The 23,394-nt window shown below is 46.2% G+C and overlaps 1 protein-coding gene across 2 annotated transcripts in view; it reads right to left on the bottom strand.

Moving 5' to 3' along the window:
• LOC122923970 (WD repeat-containing protein JIP5-like) overlaps positions 1 to 17,027 on the bottom strand; it is a 43,514-nt gene extending 26,487 nt beyond the window's left edge. The window contains exon 1 of one of the 2 annotated variants that reach the window (XM_044274870.1): positions 16,867 to 17,027. In XM_044274870.1, the coding sequence (XP_044130805.1) occupies positions 16,867 to 16,886 (20 nt within the window). In that variant the 5' untranslated portion in view covers positions 16,887 to 17,027. The remainder of the gene's footprint in view (positions 1 to 16,866) is intronic. The other variant, XM_044274871.1, reaches the window with a different exon arrangement.
• Positions 17,028 to 23,394: the final 6,367 nt, after the last annotated feature.

Below are 23,394 nucleotides of genomic sequence, written 5' to 3'. Positions count from 1 at the left end.
GGATCGGGTTCGGATCCCGAACCCGAACATTTTCGGGAAGTTCGGCCGAACTTCTCGAACCCGAACATCCAGGTGTTCGCTCAACTCTATCGGTGACACGTACCTTCCCTTTGTTCTGCAAGACCCACGCCAGCAGAGCTTGGTTTATCACCAAAACCAACATCTTGCCTAACCGAAACTGCCTAAAGGCCTCATGTGCCCAGCCCATTGCCAGATACTCTTTTCTTACTTTTTCCCGAGTGATAATGATGCGCTGTCGTATATTTTGATCTCTTTCTCTTTTTAGATCCTCTGGCTCCTGTACATGCGCCTCACGTCCTTTCTTGGACTGCTGCAGCTCTTGACTGAACTGCTCCCAGTCATGGTCATATCCCGACACTTTCTCCTTTGCTTTGCAGGGCTCCTTCAGCAAAGCATGCTTGCCCCTACTCGCTTCTTTTACGTGCATCTGGGTCACTTCTTCCTTCTTTCCAGCAGTAGTTACCCCAGCTACTATGGCAGTTTTAGAGACCTCTGCTTCTTTAGCGGCTTTTTCCACTTCGGCCGCGGCTCCCTTTGGCTTAACTTTGGTCTCTGTAGCACCTGGGGACTTCACGTCAACCAACACATCGGCCTTAACTTTTTCAGTCTTTGTCTTCTTGAAGTCTCCAGTCTCTTTGACCGCCTTCTCATCCTTCTCGAACATGGCACCATACACTTGCCCTGTTAACCCCTCCCCCTCTTTCTCATCGAGGCAGGAGGCACCAGGGTCTTCAGCAGACTCCTCATCTTCTGTCATTTTCTCCAGAGGCTCACCCAGGACACTGTTCTCCTTTTGTGGAGGAGTCAGGAGATACAGCCCATTGTAATAGCCCGGATCCGAAAACTGATCGTTCACCTCCTCGTACTTCTTCCCCAGCAGCCTGCTGGCTATTTGGAAGGCCTTGTATGCAGAGGGGACATCTTCCAGGCCTAGGCTACACGCTACCACGGGTCTGTGGTCTTCGGCATCCACATCAGCCCCATCAACTGGTTTAGCAGAAGCATCTTCCATCTTCTCTGCCACAGCCAGCACCACAGTGCCACCCTCTCCAGTCCCATTTTTAACAGGCTCTGGCTTCTTGACGTCTTCCAGAGAACTCTCCTCTTCAGGTTTCTCACCTTCTACCTGCTGCTCGAGAGCACACTTAGATTTCTCCAACTCATCTTTTAAGCTCATGAGATTTTCAGTCTCTGCTCTGAGTTGCTTGTTCAGCCTCTCCAATTCAGCATGCTCCTCAAGCGCTTCTTCCAGGGCTTTAGCCAAGGAGAGGGCCTTGGTCTCCTTTTCCCAAGCATCAGTCTCTGTTTGGTCAAGATTTTTCACCATATCGACCCGAGATGTATTTCTCTTCAGCTACGAGCCAGTCCCACTTCTCCTGTTTCTTCGCTGGATTAGACATAACTTGCTTCTGGTGGTCCAGGTCCACCATCAGATCATCCAATCCTGAAGTTTGTTCTTGGTTTTCTCCACCTTTTTGTAAGTCACACTCTGTTTCTCCAGGCGCTGAACCACCAACTCCTTGTTTTTCAGCAGTTTCTTTTCAGCTTTTTGCACAAGCTTGTGGGAAGTGCCCCACTTTTGGGCCTCCGGTTCCAGCTGCTCCTTGCTCGGCTCTGCTGCAGCAGATATAGGAGTATCACCATTCTCTTTCTGGCTCTCCTTCTTTGCCCTTTTTGAAACCTTCTTCAGTTGCTCTCTGAAGACAGCTAGTCCCGTCTCTAACGTTTCTAGGGAGCGTGAGGAGATAGAGAGATCATCCTCCTGTTTGCAGCTGTACTGTTGTGTCAGGTCACCTACAACTGTCTGGATATGGGCTTCAGAACCTAGGCTGACGTCACCCGACTTAATTCTCATCTCATCAGATATAACGGTCTGGTTGCTACTAGTAACCACCTTTGTTTCACAGGACCTTGACATAGTAGCTTCACTCTCTGGGTCGGTCACAGCACATACGTCACCTATACCGCTCGTGTCATTATTAATTCTGACCTCTAGGGGCACCGATGAGCTAATCGCCACCTGGGACACTTCCTTAGTAACCGACCAACATTGTGGAGACTGCATTTCCACCTCTGGTACGTGCGGTACACCCTCTAACCCGACCATATTTTCCTGCACCTTCAAACACTGAGCTGGAGCTGGGCTTTGCTCCACACTACTTATGTCTTCAAACCTTTTGATTACGTCATATCGCGCTTCATGAAACATAGCAGATGCAGAAAATAAAGTTTCATCATCATTTACATTTTCACCACCAGGGGGCGCTTCTCCCCTGACCACAACCTGCAACGGAAAAGACATATCACTGTCACCACATATTTCATATGACATCATATTTTACTTATGCATTTCGTCACCACTTTTGTCACCATCACCTTGCACTTGACCAACACCTTTGTTTCCAATGGTCAATATTCTTTCCCCATGCAGGTCAAAGTGCAGCTCCCTTAGATCCTCACTTAAAGGGACAGGTACAGGTTCTGCAGGAGTTTCGTCACTATCTGCAGAAGTGTCTACCTTACCCCACAGCAATAAACCGATATCACGGCCCAGCACTCCCTCCTGCATGAGCGTATCTGTAACATCAAGTTCATCAGTCTCTGTTCTCATTGGAGTCTCACGCTCAGTGAAAATCAGCGGATAGTCCTTATCCGCACGACTGTCCAGCACCTTTATTATTTTACCAGTCTCAGGTTTCAATATTGTGCTGCCCCTTACCCGGGCTAGCCTGGGATCCCGGATCCTTGTCATCCCAAAACTAGCTTTGGTCATGGTCAACTGAGGAAACACAGAAGCCTTCTCCCCTGCAGGTCTCTGCGAGGGAGCAATCACAGCCGGCTTATCCACCTGTCCAGACACTGCTTTTTTCATCGAGTCACATATTTTTGTAGCAGTTTCTCGACTGGGTGTCTTACCCCATACCGGCCCAGCAGGTATCAACTGCCGACGACTCACTGTAATGGGGTCTGCCACACAATCGACAAAAACATTCTTACCCCCTGATGCCAGGGGTTTGGCAGTCTTGGGAGCCGAGAACATTCTAGGGACATCTCCACCGAGATCATCACCCTTCTTCCGGACTTTGGAAGACTGCCCCTGGTTCCTGGTACCACGATCACCTGCAGACTCCGTGATGCAACCGTTGCTGCTGGAAACGCCCTGGCCTTGAATCCAGACTTTTTCTGGACGGTCATTCCAGCCGCACCCTTTAGAATCTTGTGCACAGTCGCAGGGAAGATATGCACTCCTGAGAACCGCACCGCTCTCCACCTCTTTGTCTTCCCGAAGGTTGCCCTTGGCAACGGCATATCTTTGCTTTTTATCAGGAACTCCGCTCCACAATGGAAAGTCCTTGCCCAGTACAAATTCCACTTCCAGTGTCTCACATTTTAACAGCTCCCATTGCACAGAGCCATAGTCCGTCACAAAGGTCAGTGACACTGTAGTTTTTGTCTCTGGCCCCCTTGTTACAAAGTCCAGAATTACAGGCAGGACCCGAGACACTTGCTGGCGGGATTCTAGAATGACCCCCAGCGGGATTCCCCCGATCACTAAATCGCAGGATTTCTCCCACGGGCTATACCATTTTGCAGCCATTTCCACTGATCAGTCTCTTGTACTGGGCTTCTGGCCCTTTAAATTCTGCACTGTTTGCACCACCGAAAAAATGTCCAGATTAACACCAGTAGTCCCTGCTCCTGCAAACTAGCAGGGACACCTGCCCGCATCCGACACCAATTGTAAGGGATCGCCTCTTATTTGGGGGTCATTCTCACAGATACGACTTTAGGACACCAGGTTTCAGGTCCAAACCATGCATTTATTGCGCACACTCCAACCAATACAGGTTATCATGAAGTTGCTACATAGATACAATCAGGAGATACCTGACACTTGCTGGAGATGCGGACAGGGGGTTGGGAATTACGAGCATTTGTGGTTTTCCTGTTCAACGCTCTCATCATTCTGGGAGGGCATCAGCAGAATCATAAACAAAATTTTTGACTCTGAAATTAAGTTGTCCATCAACATGGTCCTTTTTAATATACATAATGCTCATCAACATTGTGTGAAGTCTGACCTGTGCTCGTTCATTCTGAATGCAGCTAAGTTATTGATCCCAAGGAGATGGCTCCAGAAAAATCCACCCACTTTAGGAGATTGGTTTGTGGAGTTTAGTAAGGTTTGTGATTTTGAGAAGAGAAGGTGGTACTCAGTTCATAAGCCGGAAAAATTTCACAAGGTTTGGGAAAAGTGGCTTCAAGCTATAAAGAATGATAACATCAATTCTCTTCTATAATGTCAGGGATTTTATTGTTCACTATACGAGATAGGGACATCCACTTTGTTCTGCTAATGTCCATTTCCCCTCCCCTCCCTTCCTTCCTTTCCCATCCTACCTTTCTTTTTTGATGTACTTATTTGTTTTCCAATTTGTATGTACAAAATGCTATATACCTGGGTATATTTGTTATTCTTATTTCTATATATTTGTCTCAAGAATGGAATGACGTAATTCCAGTATTGAATATTTGTACTGATTAACATATGATTATACTTTTGTTGATGTGTAAAAAAGAGAATTTATATATTTTAAGGAAAAAAATCAATAAAATTATAATTTACACAGGTTATCATGAAGTCGCAGCTTCACCTAACACATGTGACATCCACATAAAATAATAAACACTCGCCCGGCTAGGCTCTAACTAACACAGAGTTTCCTGACTCACCTAAGTCCTTGTTCACACCCTGTGAACACAAGCGTCTTTCTCAGCCAATGTCCCCCAGCCTCCTGGCTGTACAGAGCCCAGTACGCCCACTGCCTCCAGTCCAGTGTCTCAGCACACATGGGGAATAGTGGTCTCTCAGCCCTCCTGGCTTGGACCACACAGAGCCTCCAGACCTCTGTCCACAGGCAACACACTCCCCCCTTGCTGACACCCTGGGAGGTGCTTTGTGCCAGCCTGATTACTTCCAGCTGGTCTTACCTGTGGTGGAACAGGGGTGTGGACCGAACTATCCACCCCTTCCTTGCCTCTAACATGCGTGAGACCTGTCACTGTCTCACAATGGTTAAATCTGGTTAATACGATTAAGAGATATGAATTTTTTTTATACAAACAAAGAAATATTGAGGAGAAATGGAATAAGATATGTAGAATTTGGAAGTCTTAAGTCTTCCTGCTTTCACCCCACAGTCATCCCTTCTACGTCTTGGACCTTGGAAGGGATAGCAGACGCATCGCAAGGAAGGGGGGGGGGGTTTGGGGTAAAAATTAGAAATTTCATGATGTTAAAGATCAAGTTGTATGGAAAATAATTTAGTATTTTTCTTTGTCAATAAATAAATTCCTGCACTTCACACTTTGTTGTTGTTCTGTGTCCAAGGGAGGAAGTTGTGAAATGCTCTGCTGGCGAGTATTGTGGTTTTACTTACAACATAAATGACAACAGAGTAATATACCAACGAAAAATGCATAAAACGTAAAATAGATGAATCGAAAGTTATGATGAACAGATTTTGTATTAACCCACATTTTTAATGCTGTGGTGAGGCGTGTTTAACCCCCTCAGGACCGCTGTACGCAGGATTGCATCCTGGCGGCGGCCCTGCTATTCTGGGTGGACGCATATATACGCGTCCTCTCGCGAGAGGCGAGATTTCCTGTGAACGCGCGCACTCAGGCGGGCGCGTTCACAGGATCGGAAGGTAAGCGAGTGGATCTCCAGCCTGCCAGTGGCGGGCCATTTTTTTGGCCCTCACGGAATCCAAATGCGTAAATTTTTTTAGACATTTATATTCCAGACTTCTTCTCGCGCTTTAGGGCCCCTAAAATGCCAGGGCAGTATAAATACCCCACATGTGACCCCATTTCGGAAAGAAGACTCCCCAAGGTATTCTGTGAGGGGCATATGGAGTCCATGAAAGATTGACATTTTTGTCCCAAGTTAGCGGAAAGGGAGACTTTGTGAGAAAATACAAAAAAAAAAACAATTTCCGCTAACTTGTGCCCAAAAAAATAAATTTCAATGAACTCGCCATGCCCCTCATTGAATACCTTGGGGTGTCTTCTTTCCAAAATGGGGTCACATATGGGGTATTTATACTGCCCTGGCTTTTTAGGGGCCCGAAAGCGTGAGAAGAAGTCTGGGATCCAAATGTCAAAAAATGCCCTCCTAAAAGGAATTTGGGCCGCTTTGCGCATCTAGGCTGCAAAAAAGTGTCACACATGTGGTATCGCCGTACTCAGGAGAAGTTGGGCAATGTGTTTTTGGGTGTCATTTTACATATACCCATGCTGGGTGAGATAAATATCTTGGTCAGATGCCAACTTTGTATAAAAAAATGGGAAAAGTTGTCTTTTGCCAAGATATTTCTCTCACCCAGCATGGGTATATGTAAAATGACACCCCAAAACACATTCCCCAACTTCTCCTGAGTACGGCGATACCACAAATGTGACACTTTTTTGCCGCCTAGGTGGGCAAAGGGGCCCACATTCCAAAGAGCACCTTTAGGATTTCACAGGTCATTTTTTACACATTTTGATTTCAAACTACTTCGCACACATTAGGGCCCCTAAAATGCAGGGCAGTATAACTACCCAACAAGTGACCCCATTTTGGAAAGAAGACACCCCAAGGTATTCCGTGCGGGGCATGGCGAGTTCCTAGATCTGTTTATTTTTTGTCACAAGTTAGCGGAAAATGATGATGATTTTTTTTTTTTTTTTCTAACAAAGTCTCATATTCCACTAACTTGTGACAAAAAATTAAAAATTCTAGGAACTCGCCATGCCCCTCACGGAATACCTTGGGGTGTCTTCTTTCCAAAATGGGGTCACTTGTGGCGTAGTTATACTGCCCTGACATTTTAGGGGCCCTAATGTGTGCGAAGTAGTTTAAAATCAAAATGTGTAAAAAATGACCTGTGAAATCCTAAAGGTGCTCTTTGGAATGTGGGCCCCTTTGCCCACCTAGGCTGCAAAAGAGTGTCAATCATGTGGTATCGCCGTACTCAGGAGAAGTTGGGCAATGTGTTTTGGGGTGTCATTTTACATATACCCATGCTGGGTGAGAGAAATATCTCAGCAAAAGACAACTTTTCCCATTTTTTTATACAAAGTTGGCACTTGACCAAGATATTTATCTCACCCAGCATGGGTATATGTAAAATGACACCCCAAAACACATTCCCCAACTTCTCCTGAGTACGGCGATACCACAAATGTGACACTTTTTTGCCGCCTAGGTGGGCAAAGGGGCCCACATTCCAAAGAGCACCTTTAGGATTTCACCGGCCATTTTTTACAGATTTTGATTTCAAACTTCTTCTCACACATCTGGGCCCCTAAAATGCCAGGGCAGTATAACTACCCCACAAGTGACCCCATTTTGGAAAGAAGACACCCCAAGGTATTTCATGATGGGCACAGTGAGTTCATGGAAGTTTTTATTTTTTGTCACAAGTTAGTGGAATATGAGACTTTGTAAGAAAAAAAAAAATGAAAAAAAAATCATAATTTTCTGCTAACTTGTGACAAAAAATAAAAAGTTCTATGAACTCACTATGCCCATCAGTGAATACCTTAGGGTGTCTACTTTCCGAAATGGGGTCATTTGTGGGGTTTTTCTACTGTCTGGGCATTGTAGAACCTCAGGAAACATGACAGGTGCTCAGAAAGTCAGAGCTGCTTCAAAAAGCGGAATTTCACATTTTTGTACGATAGTTTGTAAACGCTATAACTTTTACCCAAACCATTTTTTTTTTCCCATTTATTAGTGAGAAGAAAAGGAGGTAAAATTCATTTGGGTGGTAAGTTGCATGACCGAGCAATAAACGGTGAAAGTAGTGTAGTGCAGAAGTGTAAAAAGTGGCCTGGTCATTAAGGGTGTTTCAGCTAGGGGGGCTGAGGTGTTTAACTGATACAAGGGAACATCATCCACAGTGTCATCCAGTCTGTAGAAACTGCATCCCATCCATTAAAAAGTTGGATACAGCGGACACTCTTCCATTTCTACGGCCGTCTTTAGGTTCTACAATGAGCAATGAGTAGCAAGATTCGAGGGCATCGGAAAATCCTAGGGTTTTCATAGATTTGGGGTTTAGTCTCATAGAAAATGACCAACCCAACTATGTCACTAGTATACAGATGTGTCCTTCCTTCTTTCTCTTCTGTGATGGACACGTCCTGACTCCTGATATACATATTATTATTATAATTTTGCAATATTATGTCAGGAGATGTCTATGATCTATGTCTATATGCAGGCATCCACCGGTTCTGTTTTAAATTGCAAACTGTCACAATATTGTATTGAATTGGTTTCATGAAAAACTGTTCTTAACCCAATTATAGGTAAAGGGATTGTGTCATCTCAGACCCTGCTGGCACATCACTAGGACACGCCATCAAAGTCAGACAGGTGAGGCTTCCACCTTTGGGACCCATCCCCAGAAAAGGGCTTCTGCTGCACAAGCGTGGCCACCCTTCTTCTGTATCTAACGCTACCTATAATAGTGATAAAAAGAACCTATAGAAACGACCTGTCAGGGCCACATAAGGACTATACCAAACCTACAACCTGCACACGCCTGCCCCGGTCAGGAAACTACACTCGGCCATTTATTAGCAGAGAATCGTTATTAAATGTATACAGTAAAAGACACACAATGGAGTCAACAAGATTCAATAGAATAAAACAAACAGAGGGACTTTCCCTGAGGAAGCCATCTGGCGAAATGCGTTGGGTAAGTGGGGGCACTGGGATGGGTAATGTGGCTGTAACATTGTTTTTTGAACTGTTGAGGAGCTTTGTGACTCTTTTTGGTCTCCTTGACAAGACTATCATATACTTTAGTTGATCAAATAGTTAGCACTTGTAGCTTTTGTGTTGGAGATCTTTTGGCATGTCATTTAGTATTTAACCAGCATTTTGGAAGATTACCGTATTTTTCGCCCTATAAGAAGCACTTTTTTCCCCCCAAACGTGGGGTAAAATGGCAGTGCGTCTTATGGGGCGAATGCTGCCATTTTACACTAATACATCGCCGGCCACGATGCTGCACCTCACTCACTACGTCACGCGCCCGCTCCGCCTGTTTCATTCATAAAGTGAGAGGAGCAGGCGCGTGATGTAGTGAGTGACGTTACGCTGCCGCCGGCCGGCCTGCTACGGGAGATTCAAGTGAGTACCATGTGGATTGCGAATCTGCTTCAGAGGATTTCTATAGTTTAACAAAGCTCCCATGTCTACAGGTTACATATGAATACTACAGGGAGCGGGGCCCGGTGTAATAGAATACAGTGACTGCACCGGGCCCCGCTGCCATTCCAATATCAGTTGCCGGCCCCCGCCCCTTGTATTGGGGTCATTCACTATTCACACAGGGACACTGTTATGGAGGGGATCTGTGGATGACACTGGTATGGGGGGATCTGTAGATGACACACATATAGCATAAGATGCTATATATGTGTCATCCACAGATCCCCATAACAGTGTCATCCACAGATCCCCTCCATAACAGTGTCATCCACAGATCCCCTCCATAACAGTGTCATCCACAGATCCCCTCCATAACAGTCATCCACAGATCCCCTACATAACAGTGTCATCCACAGATCCCCTCCATAACAGTGTCATCCATAGATCCCCCATAACAGTGTCATCCACAGATCCCCTCCATAAAAGTCATCCACAGATGCCCTCCATAACAGTCATCCACAGATCCCCTCCATAACAGTGCGTCATCCACAGATCCCCATACGAGTGTCAACCACAGACCCCCATAACAGTGTCATCCACAGATGCCCCCATAACAGTGTCATTCACAGATCCCCCATAACAGTGTGTTATCCACAGATCCCCATAACAGTGTGTCATCCACAGATCCCCTCCATAACAGTGTATCATCCACAGATCCCCTTCATAACAGTGTCATCCACAGATCCCCCATAACAGTGTGCGTATCTACAGATCCCCCATAACAGTGTATATCCACAGATCCCCTCCATAACAGTGTCAATCACAGATTCTCCATAACAGTGTCATCCACAGATCCCCATAATAGTGTCATCCACAGATCCCCATAACAGTGTCATCCACAGATCCCCATAACAGTGTCATCCACAGATCCCCATAACCGTGTCATCCACAGATCCCCTCCATAACAGTGTCATCCACAGATCCCCATAATAGTGTCATCCACAGATCCCCATAACAGTGTCATCCACAGATCCCCATAACAGTGTCATCCACAGATCCCCCATAACCGTGTCATCCACAGATCCTCCATAACAGTGTCATCCACAGATCCCCATAACAGTGTCATCCACAGATCCCCTCCATAACAGTGTCCTCCACAGATCCCCTCCATAACAGTGTCCTCCACAGATCCCCCCCCATAACAGTTTCATCCACAGATCCCCCATAACAGTGTCATCCACAGATCCCCCCATAACAGTGTCATCCACAGATCCCCCATAACAGTGTTATCCACAGATCAACCATAACAGTGTCATCCACAGATCCCCCATAACAGTGCCATCCACAGATCCCCCATAACAGTGTTATCCACAGATACCCATAACAGTGCCATCCACAGATCCCCATAACAGTGCGTATTCACAGATCAGCCATAACAGTGTCATCCACAGATCCCCCATAACAGTGTCATCCACAGATCCCCTCCATAACAGTGTCATCCACAGATCCCCATACCAGTGCATATCCACAGACCCCCCATAACAGTTTTATCTACAGATCCCCTGCATAACAATGTCATCCACAGATCCCTCATAACAGTGTCATCCACAGATCCCCTCCATAACAGTGTCATCCACAGATCCCCAGAACAGTGTCATCCACAGATCCCCCATAACAGTGCGTATCCACAGATCCCCCATAACAGTGCATATCCACAGATCCCCCATAACAGTTTCATCCACAGATCACCTCCATAACAGTGTCATCTACAGATCCCCCCATAACAGTGCGTATCCAAAGATCCCCCATAACAGTGCGTATCCACAGATCCCCAATTACAGTACCATCCACAGATACCCCCATAACAGTGTGTCATCCACAAATCCCCAATATCAATGATTCGTCCACAGATCCCCCACAACAGTGTCATCCACAGATCCCCTCCATAACAGTGTGTCATCCACAGATCCCCTCCATAACAGTGTCATCTACAGATCCCACATAACAGTGCATATCCACAGATCCCCATAACAGTGTGTATCCACAGAGCCCCCATAACAGTGAAATCCACAGATGCCCCCATAACAGTGACATCCACAGATCCCCATAGCAGTGTCATCCACAGATCCCCTCCATAACAGCATCATCCACAGATCCACTATAACAGTGCATATCCACAGATCCCCCATAACAGTGCGTATCCACAGATCCCCTATAACAGTGCCATCTACAGATCATCCCATAACAGTGTCATCCACAAATTCCCATCACAGTTTCATCCACAGATCCCCCATAAAAGTTTCATCCACAGATCCCCCATAACAGTGTCATCCACAGATCCCCCATAACAGTGCGTCATCCACAGATCCCCCATAACAGTGTCATCCACAGATCCCCCATCACAGTTTCATCCACAGATCCCCATAACAGTTTCATCCACAGATCCCCATAACAGTGTCATCCACAGATCCCCATAACAGTGCATATCCACAGATCCCCCATCACAGTTTCATCCACAGATCCCCATAACAGTTTCATCCACAGATCCCCATAACAGTGTCATCCACAGATCCCCCATAACAGTGCCATCCACAGATCCCCTCCATAACAGTGCCATCCACAGATCCCCCATAACAGTGTCATCCACAGATCCCCCATAACAGTGTCATCCACAGATCCCCTACATAACAGTGTCATCCACAGATCCCCATAACAGTGTCATCCACAGATCCCCTCCATAACAGTGTCATCCACAGATCCCCATAACAGTGTCATCCACAGATCCCCATAACAGTGTCATCCACAGATCCCCATAACAGTGCCATCCACAGATCCCCTCCATAACAGTGTCATCCACAGATCCCCATAACAGTGCATATCCACAGATACCCCATCACAGTTTCATCCACAGATCCCAATAACAGTTTCATCCACAGACCCCCCATCACAGTTTCATCCACAGATCCCCATAACAGTTTCATCCACAGATCCCCATAACAGTGTCATCCACAGATCCCCTCCATAACAGTGTCATCCACAGATCCCCATAACAGTGCGTATCCACAGATCCCCATAACAGTGTCATCCACAGATCCCCATAACAGTGCCATCCACAGATCCCCTTTATAACAGTGTCATCCACAGATCCCCATAACAGTGCGTATCCACAGATCCCCCATAACAATGTCATCCACAGATCCCCATCATAACAGTGTCATCCACAGATCCCCATAACAGTGTCATCCACAGATCCCCATAATAGTGCCATCCACAGATCCCCTCCATAACAGTGTCATCCACAGATCCCCATAACAGTGCATATCCACAGATACCCCATCACAGTTTATTCCACAGATCCCCATAACAGTTTCATCCACAGATCCCCCATAACAGTGTCATCCACAGATCCCCCATAACAGTGTCATCCACAGATCCCCTCCATAACAGTGTCATCCACAGATCCCCATAACAGTGCGTATCCACAGATGCCCCATAACAGTGCGATCCACAGATCCCCTTCATAACAGTGTCATCCACAGATCCCCATAACAGTGCGTATCCACAGATCCCCATAACAGTGTCATCCACAGATACCCATAACAGTGCCATCCACAGATCCCCCATAACAGTGTCATCCACAGATACCCATAACAGTGCGTATTCACAGATCCCCATAACAGTGTCATCCACAGATCCCCCAATAACAGTGTCATCCACAAATCCCCCAATAACAGTGTCATCCACAGATCCCCTCCATAACAGTGTCATCCACAAATCCCCATTACAGTGCATATCCACAGATCCCCCATAACATTTTCATCCACAGATCCCCTCCATAACAGTGTCTTCCACAGATCCCCTCCATAACAGTGTCATCCACAGATCCCCCATAACAGTGCCATCCACAGATCCCCTCCATAACAGTGTCATCCACAGATCCCTCATAACAGTGTCATCCACAGATCCCCCATAACAGTGTCAACCAGAGATCCCCCATAACAGTGTCATCCACAGATCCCCATACCAGTGTCATCCACAGATCCCCATAACAGTGCATATCCACAGATCCCCCATAACAGTGCTATGCACAGATCCCCCATAACAATGTTATCCACAGATCCCCATAACAGTGTCATCCACAGATCCCCATAACAGTTCCATCCACAGATCCCCTTCATAACAGTGTCATCCACAGATCCCCATAACAGTGCGTATCCACAGATCCCCCATAACAGTGCCATCCACAGATCCCCATAACAGTGCGTATCCACAGATCCCCATAACAGTGTCATCCACAGATACCCATAACAGTGCCATCCACAGATCCCCATAACAGTGTCATCCACAGATACCCATAACAGTGCGTATTCACAGATCCCCATAACAGTGTCATCCACAGATCCCCCAATAACAGTGTCATCCACAGATCCCCCAATAACAGTGTCATCCACAGATCCCCTCCATAACAGTGTCATCCACAGATCCCCATAACAGTGCATATCCACAGATCCCCCATAACATTTTCATCCACAGATCCCCTCCATAACAGTGTCCTCCACAGATCCCCTCCATAACAGTGTCATGCACAGATCCCCCATAACATTTTCATCCACAGATCCCCTCCATAACAGTGTCCTCCACAAATCCCCTCCATAACAGTTTCTTCCACAGATCCCCTCCATAACAGTGTCCTCCACAGATCCCCTCCATAACAGTGTCCTCCACAGATCCCCTCCATAACAGTGTCCTCCACAGATCCCCTCCATAACAGTGTCCTCCACAGATCCCCTCCATAACAGTTTCATCCACAGATCCCCCATAACAGTGTCATCCACAGATCCCCCCATAACAGTGTCCACAATCCAACAGTGTCATCCACAGATCCCCCATAACAGTGTCATCCACAGATCCCCCATAACAGTGCCATCCACAGATCCCCCATAACAGTGTTATCCACAGATCCCCCATAACAGTGTCATCCACAGATCCCCCATAACAGTGCCATCCACAGATCCCCCATAACAGTGCCATCCACAGATCCCCCATAACAGTGTCCTCCACAGATCCCCCATAACAGTGTCATCCACAGATCCCCCATAACAGTGTCATCCACAGATCCCCCATAACAGTGTCATCCACAGATCCCCCATAACAGTGTCATCCACAGATCCCCCATAACAGTGTCATCCACAGATCCCCCATAACAGTGTCATCCACAGATCCCCCATAACAGTGTCATCCACAGATCCCCCATAACAGTGTCATCCACAGATCCCCCATAACAGTGCCATCCACAGATCCCCCATAACAGTGTTATCCACAGATCCCCCATAACAGTGTCATCCACAGATCCCCCATAACAGTGCCATCCACAGATCCCCCATAACAGTTTCATCCACAGATCCCCCATAACAGTGTCATCCACAGATCCCCCCATAACAGTGTCATCCACAGATCCCCTCCATAACAGTGTCATGCACAGATCCCCCATAACATTTTCATCCACAGATCCCCTCCATAACAGTGTCCTCCACAAATCCCCTCCATAACAGTTTCTTCCACAGATCCCCTCCATAACAGTGTCCTCCACAGATCCCCTCCATAACAGTGTCCTCCACAGATCCCCTCCATAACAGTGTCCTCCACAGATCCCCTCCATAACAGTGTCCTCCACAGATCCCCTCCATAACAGTGTCCTCCACAGATCCCCTCCATAACAGTTTCATCCACAGATCCCCCATAACAGTGTCATCCACAGATCCCCCCATAACAGTGTCATCCACAGATCCCCCATAACAGTGTCATCCACAGATCCCCCATAACAGTGTCATCCACAGATCCCCCATAACAGTGCCATCCACAGATCCCCCATAACAGTGTTATCCACAGATCCCCCATAACAGTGTCATCCACAGATCCCCCATAACAGTGCCATCCACAGATCCCCCATAACAGTGTCATCCACAGATCCCCCATAACAGTGTCCTCCATAGATCCCCCATAACAGTGTCATCCACAGATCCCCCATAACAGTGTCATCCACAGATCCCCCCATAACAGTGTCATCCACAGATCCCCCATAACAGTGTCATCCACAGATCCCCCATAACAGTGTCATCCACAGATCCCCCATAACAGTGCCATCCACAGATCCCCCATAACAGTGTTATCCACAGATCCCCCATAACAGTGTCATCCACAGATCCCCCATAACAGTGCCATCCACAGATCCCCCATAACAGTGTCATCCACAGATCCCCCATAACAGTGTCCTCCACAGATCCCCCATAACAGTGTCATCCACAGATCCCCCATAACAGTGTCATCCACAGATCCCCCATAACAGTGTCATCCACAGATCCCCCATAACAGTGCCATCCACAGATCCCCCATAACAGTGCTATCCACAGATCCCCCATAACAGTGTCATCCACAGTTCCCCCATAACAGTGTCATCCACAGATCCCCCATAACAGTGCCATCCACAGATCCCCCATAACAGTGTCATCCACAGATCCCCCATAACAGTGCCATTCACAGATCCCCCATAACAGTGTCATCCACAGATCCCCCATAACAGTGCCATCCACAGATCCCCCATAACAGTGCCATCCACAGATCCCCCATAATAGTGTCATCCACAGATCCCCCATAATAGTGTCATCCACAGACCACCATTAGTTCAAAACCCACCAAAAGCACACCTTTTGGTTCAATTTTTTTTCTTCTTATTTTACTCCTCAAAAACCTAGGTGCGTCTTATAGGGCGAAAAATACAGTACTTTATATGCACTTTAGCAGAAATCATGTCCATTGATTATTTGCTTCTCCTATGTATATCATCGGTGATCAGCGCCTCCCATGAGTCCCTCTGTGTGTTTTATTGAATCTTGTTGACTCCATTGTGTCTTTTACTCTATACATTTAATAAAGATTCTCTGCTAATAAATGGCCGTGTGTAGTTTCATGACCGGGGCAGGCGTGTGCAGGTTGTAGGTTTGCTATAATGGTGGTAGCCAAAGCACCTTCATAACAGTGGTGGCCGTAGCGCCCTATACCAGGAAACGCCACAGTACCCCTGTAACAGTGAAAAGTGCCCTCATAATACTGGCAACCACCATCCCCATAACAGTATCAGTCATGGATCTCACAATACAGTAATTCTCTGGGGACAAGTGATGGCAGCAGCGGTCGCTCGCCCCTGTACAGCGGAGGTGAATGCTCCTCTCATGAGCAGGCAATTATTGGGAGCCTTCCTGATAATTGACTACTGTGTCAGACCTGGAGCAGAACGGACACAAGCAGCAGGTTCTTACTCCAGGACTACAAATGCCTATTACAGAAAGAGAACTGTAAAACTAGATAGAAACTAAAAACGCGTCTGGTCTCGCAGCGTGGCCAAGGCTGGAGATCCCCAGTCCCACAGTAAGCTGGGAGAGGAGGCAAAGTTCTTCGCGCGCTTTTCAATTGTGCAAACACAGAAGGTGACACGTCACAGGCGGAGAATCCTGACCATGTGTCTGGTGGGGGGGTTAGTAACCCAGTACCCCAAATTACTGCATGTCCTCCCCTTCCCCTTCGTCCCACTTATCGCTCCGATCTCTGGAATGATTGTTATTCTTCTTATTTACCTTCTGTCCCTTTGGTCCATCGCTCCGGCCAGCAGAAATCCCTTTATCTTCTGCGGTGAGCTGAGGGGGCACTCTAGGGGCAGGTCTCCTCGTCACACCCCTGGGAACCCGATCCTCCTCTCGCTTTGTCTTTTCCTCCAGGTGCAGAAATTTATTTTCACTTTCAGAGATTTCTAGTTTCCAGGAAATCAAAACCAAGAAGAAGAGGAATAGCCCTGATTAACCCTTTCTCTGCGTCTAAGAACGGCACTCTCCCCATCAAGTTATTTTTATAGATTTTTTTACCCATTTGCAAGAAAATTAAATAAGTGAACCCTTTGGAATTCCCTGGATTTCTGCATTGAATGTCACAAACACAATGTAACTAAACACCCAGACGGTTACATTGATGTCTTATTGAGTGCACATCTCTAGTGCAGGAAGAAAAAGTAAGTGAACCTCTGTGGAAAAGATCTGTGCTTTGGGTCAGAGTCTTATTCAAATGATCGATATAAAACGCACCACTAAAAATGGAGGATTTCCGATCCTTGTGGAATCAGTATTGTCTCTGGCCGCGTTCCATCGAAGCCGTTACACCATCCATGCGGCATCGGTAATGTCAGCCGTCTTTCGCAGAAGTAAAAAACAATAGACAAGTACTCACTATATTTCAGCGTCTCCGAGCAGCCACCCATGACGTACATGTCCATGTCTAGTGTAAGACCTCAACCAACGTAGTGCGTGCCGCAGCTTTCTCTGCAAGGACAGATTGCTCATATGTAGGGATGAGCGAACCCCAACCTCGCCGGGTTCAGGTAGTGAAGGAATTCCGTTATAACAGAAGTAAATAAATAAAAGGACGGAAAAGAAAGTCCTGCATAATGGAAACCAGACGGATCCGTTTTGCTGCCCATAGACTTCTATTGTGACGGATCAAAACTAAATGCCTCTTAAAGTCTTCCATTTTGAATTCCGTCATCAAATTCCGTTATATTCTAATGGAATCCATAACGGATTTCCTACAAGTTCGGGTTCGCTCATCCCTACTCATATGTATAGGCCCATACCCTATGAAGAAGAAGTGGCCTGACCTGAAAAGTCCTGACCTTAACCTTATAGAGCTGATGTGACATAACCTGAAGAATCCAGACCGTAACCCTATGGAGATGATGTGACATGACCTGAAGAATCCTGACCTTAACCCTATGGAGATGCTGTGATGGCCTGAAGAGTCCTTACCTTAACCCTATGGAGATGCTGTGATGACCTGAAGAGCCCTAACCCTGTGGAGATGATGTGACATGACCTTAAGAATCCTGACCTTAACCCTATGGAGATGCTGTGATGATCTGAAGAGTCCTGACCTTAACCCTATGGAGATGCTGTGATGACCTGAAGAGCCCTAACCCTAAGGAGATGATGTGACATGACCTGAAGAATCCTGACCTTAACCCTATGGAGATGCTGTGATGATCTGAAGAGTCTTGACCTTAACCCTATGGAGATGCTGTGATGACCTGAAGAGCCCTAACCCTAAGGAGATGATGTGACATGACCTGAAGAGTCCTGACCTTAACCCTATGGAGATGATGTGACATAACCTGAAGAGTCCTGACCTTAATACTATGGCAATGCTATCACATGACCTGAAGAGTCCTGACATTAACCCTATGGAGATGCTATGATGACCTGAAGAGCCCTGACCCTAACCCTATCGAGATGATGTGACATGACCTGAAGATTCCTCACCTTAACCCTATGGAGATGCTGTGATGACCTGAAGAGCCCTGACCCTATGGAGATGATGTGACATCAATAGGGTCTGCTGAAAGTGCGGCCGTGTAAATGTAGCCTGTGAGGCCGGAGGTCAGTCACAATGTGTACCTACCTCTCCTCCTCTGTGCATTGACAGGACTCCTGGGCTCCCATAATGGAGAGGACTTGACGAGGAGCCCTCTCAATGCATTTTACTGCAGGTTTGTGTAGCAGCGTCAGAATGCAAGTGAGTGTGCATACATTTCCAGGAGGAGTGACAGAGGGACTTCACGGAGTTCTAAGAAAATAATTATCCAGAATTAATATTTTATTGGACATGAAATATTTCCTACAACAGACAGGAGACGGATCTCTATTAGTGAGAGGTGGAGTGTCCCTTTAAGGCCCTTCTGCCTCCCTCTGACATAAGAGAAACAGGATAAAAAAAAGTAGAAATCCAGCTGCGGGAGGCCTCGTCGTGTGCGCTGCCCCGACGGGTGGAAAACGCCCCCAGGGTCCCTGTTACTAACCCTTCTAAAAATACATTTGTCCAAATATTAGAAATGTCAGGAACCTGTACGTCTAATTATCATGCAGCAGGACAAGACGGGACTGGGCTCAGGAATGAGGAGCGAAACCATGTATCAGGGGGACGTGTCCTCGTAGGCGCAGGCCTCTCACACGTCACGGCGTTTATTTTCTGCTGTACTTATCCGGAAACATTACAAAAACTGATGCATCGACTCCTATGTAAAAAAAATAATAGTAGGATTCCTGTCATTTTCTTTAACTGGTTGGGAGAGCGGGAACGTCTGTACTATTGCGTCCAGAAAAAGAAAAAACGGAAGCGTCGCGTTCTGTCACAATCTGGCCAAAAAAAAAAATTGAAAGTAATAGGAGGATCCGTTAGATGGACTGCGCACAAAAATATCCGTCTCCTTGTCCAAAAACTCCACCAATCACAGCCTTTTTTGTTAGATTTGGAAAAAACTGTTGCATCATAAAAAGTGACGTCGGTTTCCATACGTTTTTGGAATGGATCCAGTTTAAAAAAAAAACTGATATAAAATAAACGTGGTGTGAAAACCCTCATTCACACGCCAGTGATTGACATCCGTGTCCTGTCCGTGTTACACGGACCCATTGATTTCAGTGTTTTAATATCCGGACCCTGGGGGACGACATAGTCCACGGTGCAGACCAACACGGTCATACAAGTCTATGTGTCCGTGAAAGCGACGGTGGCCTCCACGTGCAGTACACGGCCGCCATGACATATACGTGACAAGAAGACACATTAAAGCAATTAGTAGGCGGAGGAGATGACGGCCATGATTGAGTGCAGAGGGCATTGCAGGGCAAGTCATGGCTTAATAACACAGCCTGAATGTAATGCAAAAAAATGAGTGTGTACTGACACACCTGAGAAAGAACGTGCTAAATACCATAAATGTGAGTGCAGTGCATACACGGCTGTGACCAGCACTATACTGACCCGAGTGAGACAGTCCGGAGCGCGCTCCACCTCACTCTTCCTCTGGGAGCGTCCTCCACATTTATGGTATCTATTTACGGTCCATTTACACGTCCGTAAAATACATTTGTAATTCACTCACATTATTTATTCTGCAGGATTTCTGAACGGCCGATGTGGGTCACGTGACCCCTGACGTCATCCACCAGGCTCCGGCGGTGACGTCTCGTGTACAGGCTTCTCCCTGGCCCGGCCTGTGTGCCGCCCCCTCTCTCTCCTCGGCATCCTTACCAGTGCCGTCAGCAGGGCGGAAATATTCAAGATAAGTGTGCCCGCTGCCTCCTCCTATCTAAGTTATATTTATTTATTTATTTTATGCACTTATATGGCGCTACTATATTCCGCAGCGCTGTACAGACGTTAGCATCCAACTGTCCCCAATGGGGCTCACAATCTAAGGTCCCGATCAGTCTGTCCTTGGAGTGTGGGAGGAAACCGGAGAACCCGGAGGAAACACGGGGAGAACATACAAACTCCATGCAGATGTTGCTCTTGGTCGGATTTGAACCGAGGACCCCAGCGCTGCAAGGCACCAGTGCTAACCACTGAGCCACCGTGCTGCCCGGAGAGGACGTGCCACTGAGCCACCGTGCTGCCCGGAGAGGACGTGCCACTGAGCCACCGTGCTGCCCGGAGAGGACGTGCCACTGAGCCACCGTACTGCCCGGAGAGGACGTGCCGCTGAGCCACCGTGCTGCCCGGAGAGGACGTGCCACTGAGCCACCGTGCTGCCCGGAGAGGACGTGCCACTGAGCCACCATGCTGCCCGGAGAGGACGTGCCACTGAGCCACCGTGCTGCCCGGAGAGGACGTGCTGCCCGGAGAGGACGTGCCGCTGAGCCACCGTGCTGCCCGGAGAGGACGTGCCGCTGAGCCACCGTGCTGCCCGGAGAGGACGTGCCACTGAGCCACCGTGCTGCCCGCAGAGGACGTGCCACTGAGCCACCGTGCTGCCCATGACAGCTATATGTATCTAAACTATATGAGAGCTATATGTATCTAAGCTATATGACAGCTATATGTATCTAAACTATATGAGAGCTATATGTATCTAAGCTGTATGACAGCTATATGTATCTAAGCTATATGACAGCTATATGTATCTAAACTATATGAGAGCTATATGTATCTAAGCTATATGACAGATATATGTATCTAAGCTATATGCCAGCTATATGTATCTAAGCTATATGACAGCTATATCTATCTAATCTACAATATATGACAGCTATATGTATCTAAGCTATATGACAGCTAAATCTATCTAAGCTATGACACCTACTGTAAGTGTCATAGCTTAGATACATATAGCTGTCATATAGCTTAGATACATATAGCTATCATATAGCTTAGATACATATAGCTGTCATATAGCTTAGATACATATAGCTGTCATATACTGTAGATTAGATACATATAGCTGGCATATAGCTTATATACATACAGTGGTCATACAGCTTAGATACATATAGCTGTCATATAGCTTAGATACATATAGCTGGCATATAGCTTATATACATATAGTGGTCATACAGCTTAGATACATATAGCTATCATATAGCTTAGATACATATAGCTGTCATATAGCTTAGATACATATAGCTGTCATATACTGTAGATTAGATACATATAGCTGGCATATAGCTTATATACATATAGTGGTCATACAGCTTAGATACATATAGCTGTCATATAGCTTAGATACATATAGCTGGCATATAGCTTATATACATATAGTGGTCATACAGCTTAGATACATATAGCTATCATATAGCTTAGATACATATAGCTGTCATATAGCTTAGATACATATAGCTCTCATATAGCTTAGATACGTATAGCTCTCATATAGCTTAGATACATATAGCTGTCATATAGCGTTTTGGTTTCCGCCTCCAAAGCGGAATGGAAACTGAATGGAGGCAAACTGATACATTCTGAGCGGATCCTCTTCCATTCAGAATGCATTGGGGCAAAACTGATCCGTTTTGGACGCTGAGCCCTGAACGGATCTCACAAACCAAAACGGCAGTGTGAAAGTAAAGCGCACAGCGTCATTGGTTGCTATGATGCCGTGCGCTTTGTGCCGCCGCAGTACAGTAATGTTGTGCTTTTTCATAGGTGGATAACATTTATATCTAAATATCGTAGCTATAGTGGATTTGATTATATATATATAAGAGGCCATACTGTGATATATTCACCATTTTTGTATGTATTTTAAAGTTGGCCGAAATAGGTTCATGGAGAGGACACAGTTCATGTAATTTCTTCTCTGCAGATGTGCCAGTCTGAGAAGAGTCATTCTTGTCTCCTTAGAGATTTATGACTGAGATAAGGATATTCTCTAGATGCATTTGGTACTAATTATCCCTACGGTTTAATGTCTATTCATGAAGCAAAAAATCTGTGATATATGTATACACGTATAGTGGACTTTAGTTTTTAGTATAAGATAATCAATAGGACACATGTATTCAGTGTCGGACTGGGGTACCTAGGGACCACCAGTAACATTTATTGTGGGGCCCACCGTACGGATACATTCAAATATAATAAATAATCTAACAAGTTTTTTATATGAACATACGCTGGTTGAGGTGCTGTACATTGAATATATGTATGTAGTGTACTAAATCTATTGTGTTATGTGCCACTTGTGCAGCGGGTGGGAGACTAGGGGTCCACCTTGCTCAGGGGCCCACCGGGGGATTCCCCTGTGGGCCAGTCCGAGCCTGCATGTATTGTACTATATTATTGGATATTATGAAGGACGTCAATGCATCTATTATCTTATATATTTCTCACTAGGATGGCATACACTCCTAAAGCATGATGAGAAGAATTTTAAGTGTAAACTTTGTTAATAAGATAGTGTTATGTTACCTAACAATCAATCAGCCGTTGGAGTAACAGAGGAGACACTCATGTCTGTGAGAGTACAAGGTCTATTATATTCTTATCGGTACCAGAAATTTGATTAGTTTAGGAAATGTCTAACTGGTACCTGATTGTCTATGCTTTAATTGGCACATGTGTCAAATAGAAATGTCGCGAAGTCTATTGAAGTCTATGGCGGTTAGCCCGGTTCGCACATTCGCGAACATTTGCGTAAATTCGCGTTCGCCGTTCGCGAACATAAATTTCCGCAAATGTTCGCGAACGTGCGAACCGCCATAGACTTCAATAGGCAGGCGAATTTTAAAACCCACAGGGACTCTTTCTGGCCACAATAGTGATGGAAAAGTTGTTTCAAGGGA

The sequence above is a fragment of the Bufo gargarizans genome, unplaced genomic scaffold, assembly GCF_014858855.1.
Source record: "Bufo gargarizans isolate SCDJY-AF-19 unplaced genomic scaffold, ASM1485885v1 original_scaffold_2103_pilon, whole genome shotgun sequence".
Classification (NCBI taxonomy): domain Eukaryota; kingdom Metazoa; phylum Chordata; class Amphibia; order Anura; family Bufonidae; genus Bufo; species Bufo gargarizans.
Note: the sequence above shows the minus strand (reverse complement) of the source record. Positions and strands in the feature narration are given on the sequence as shown.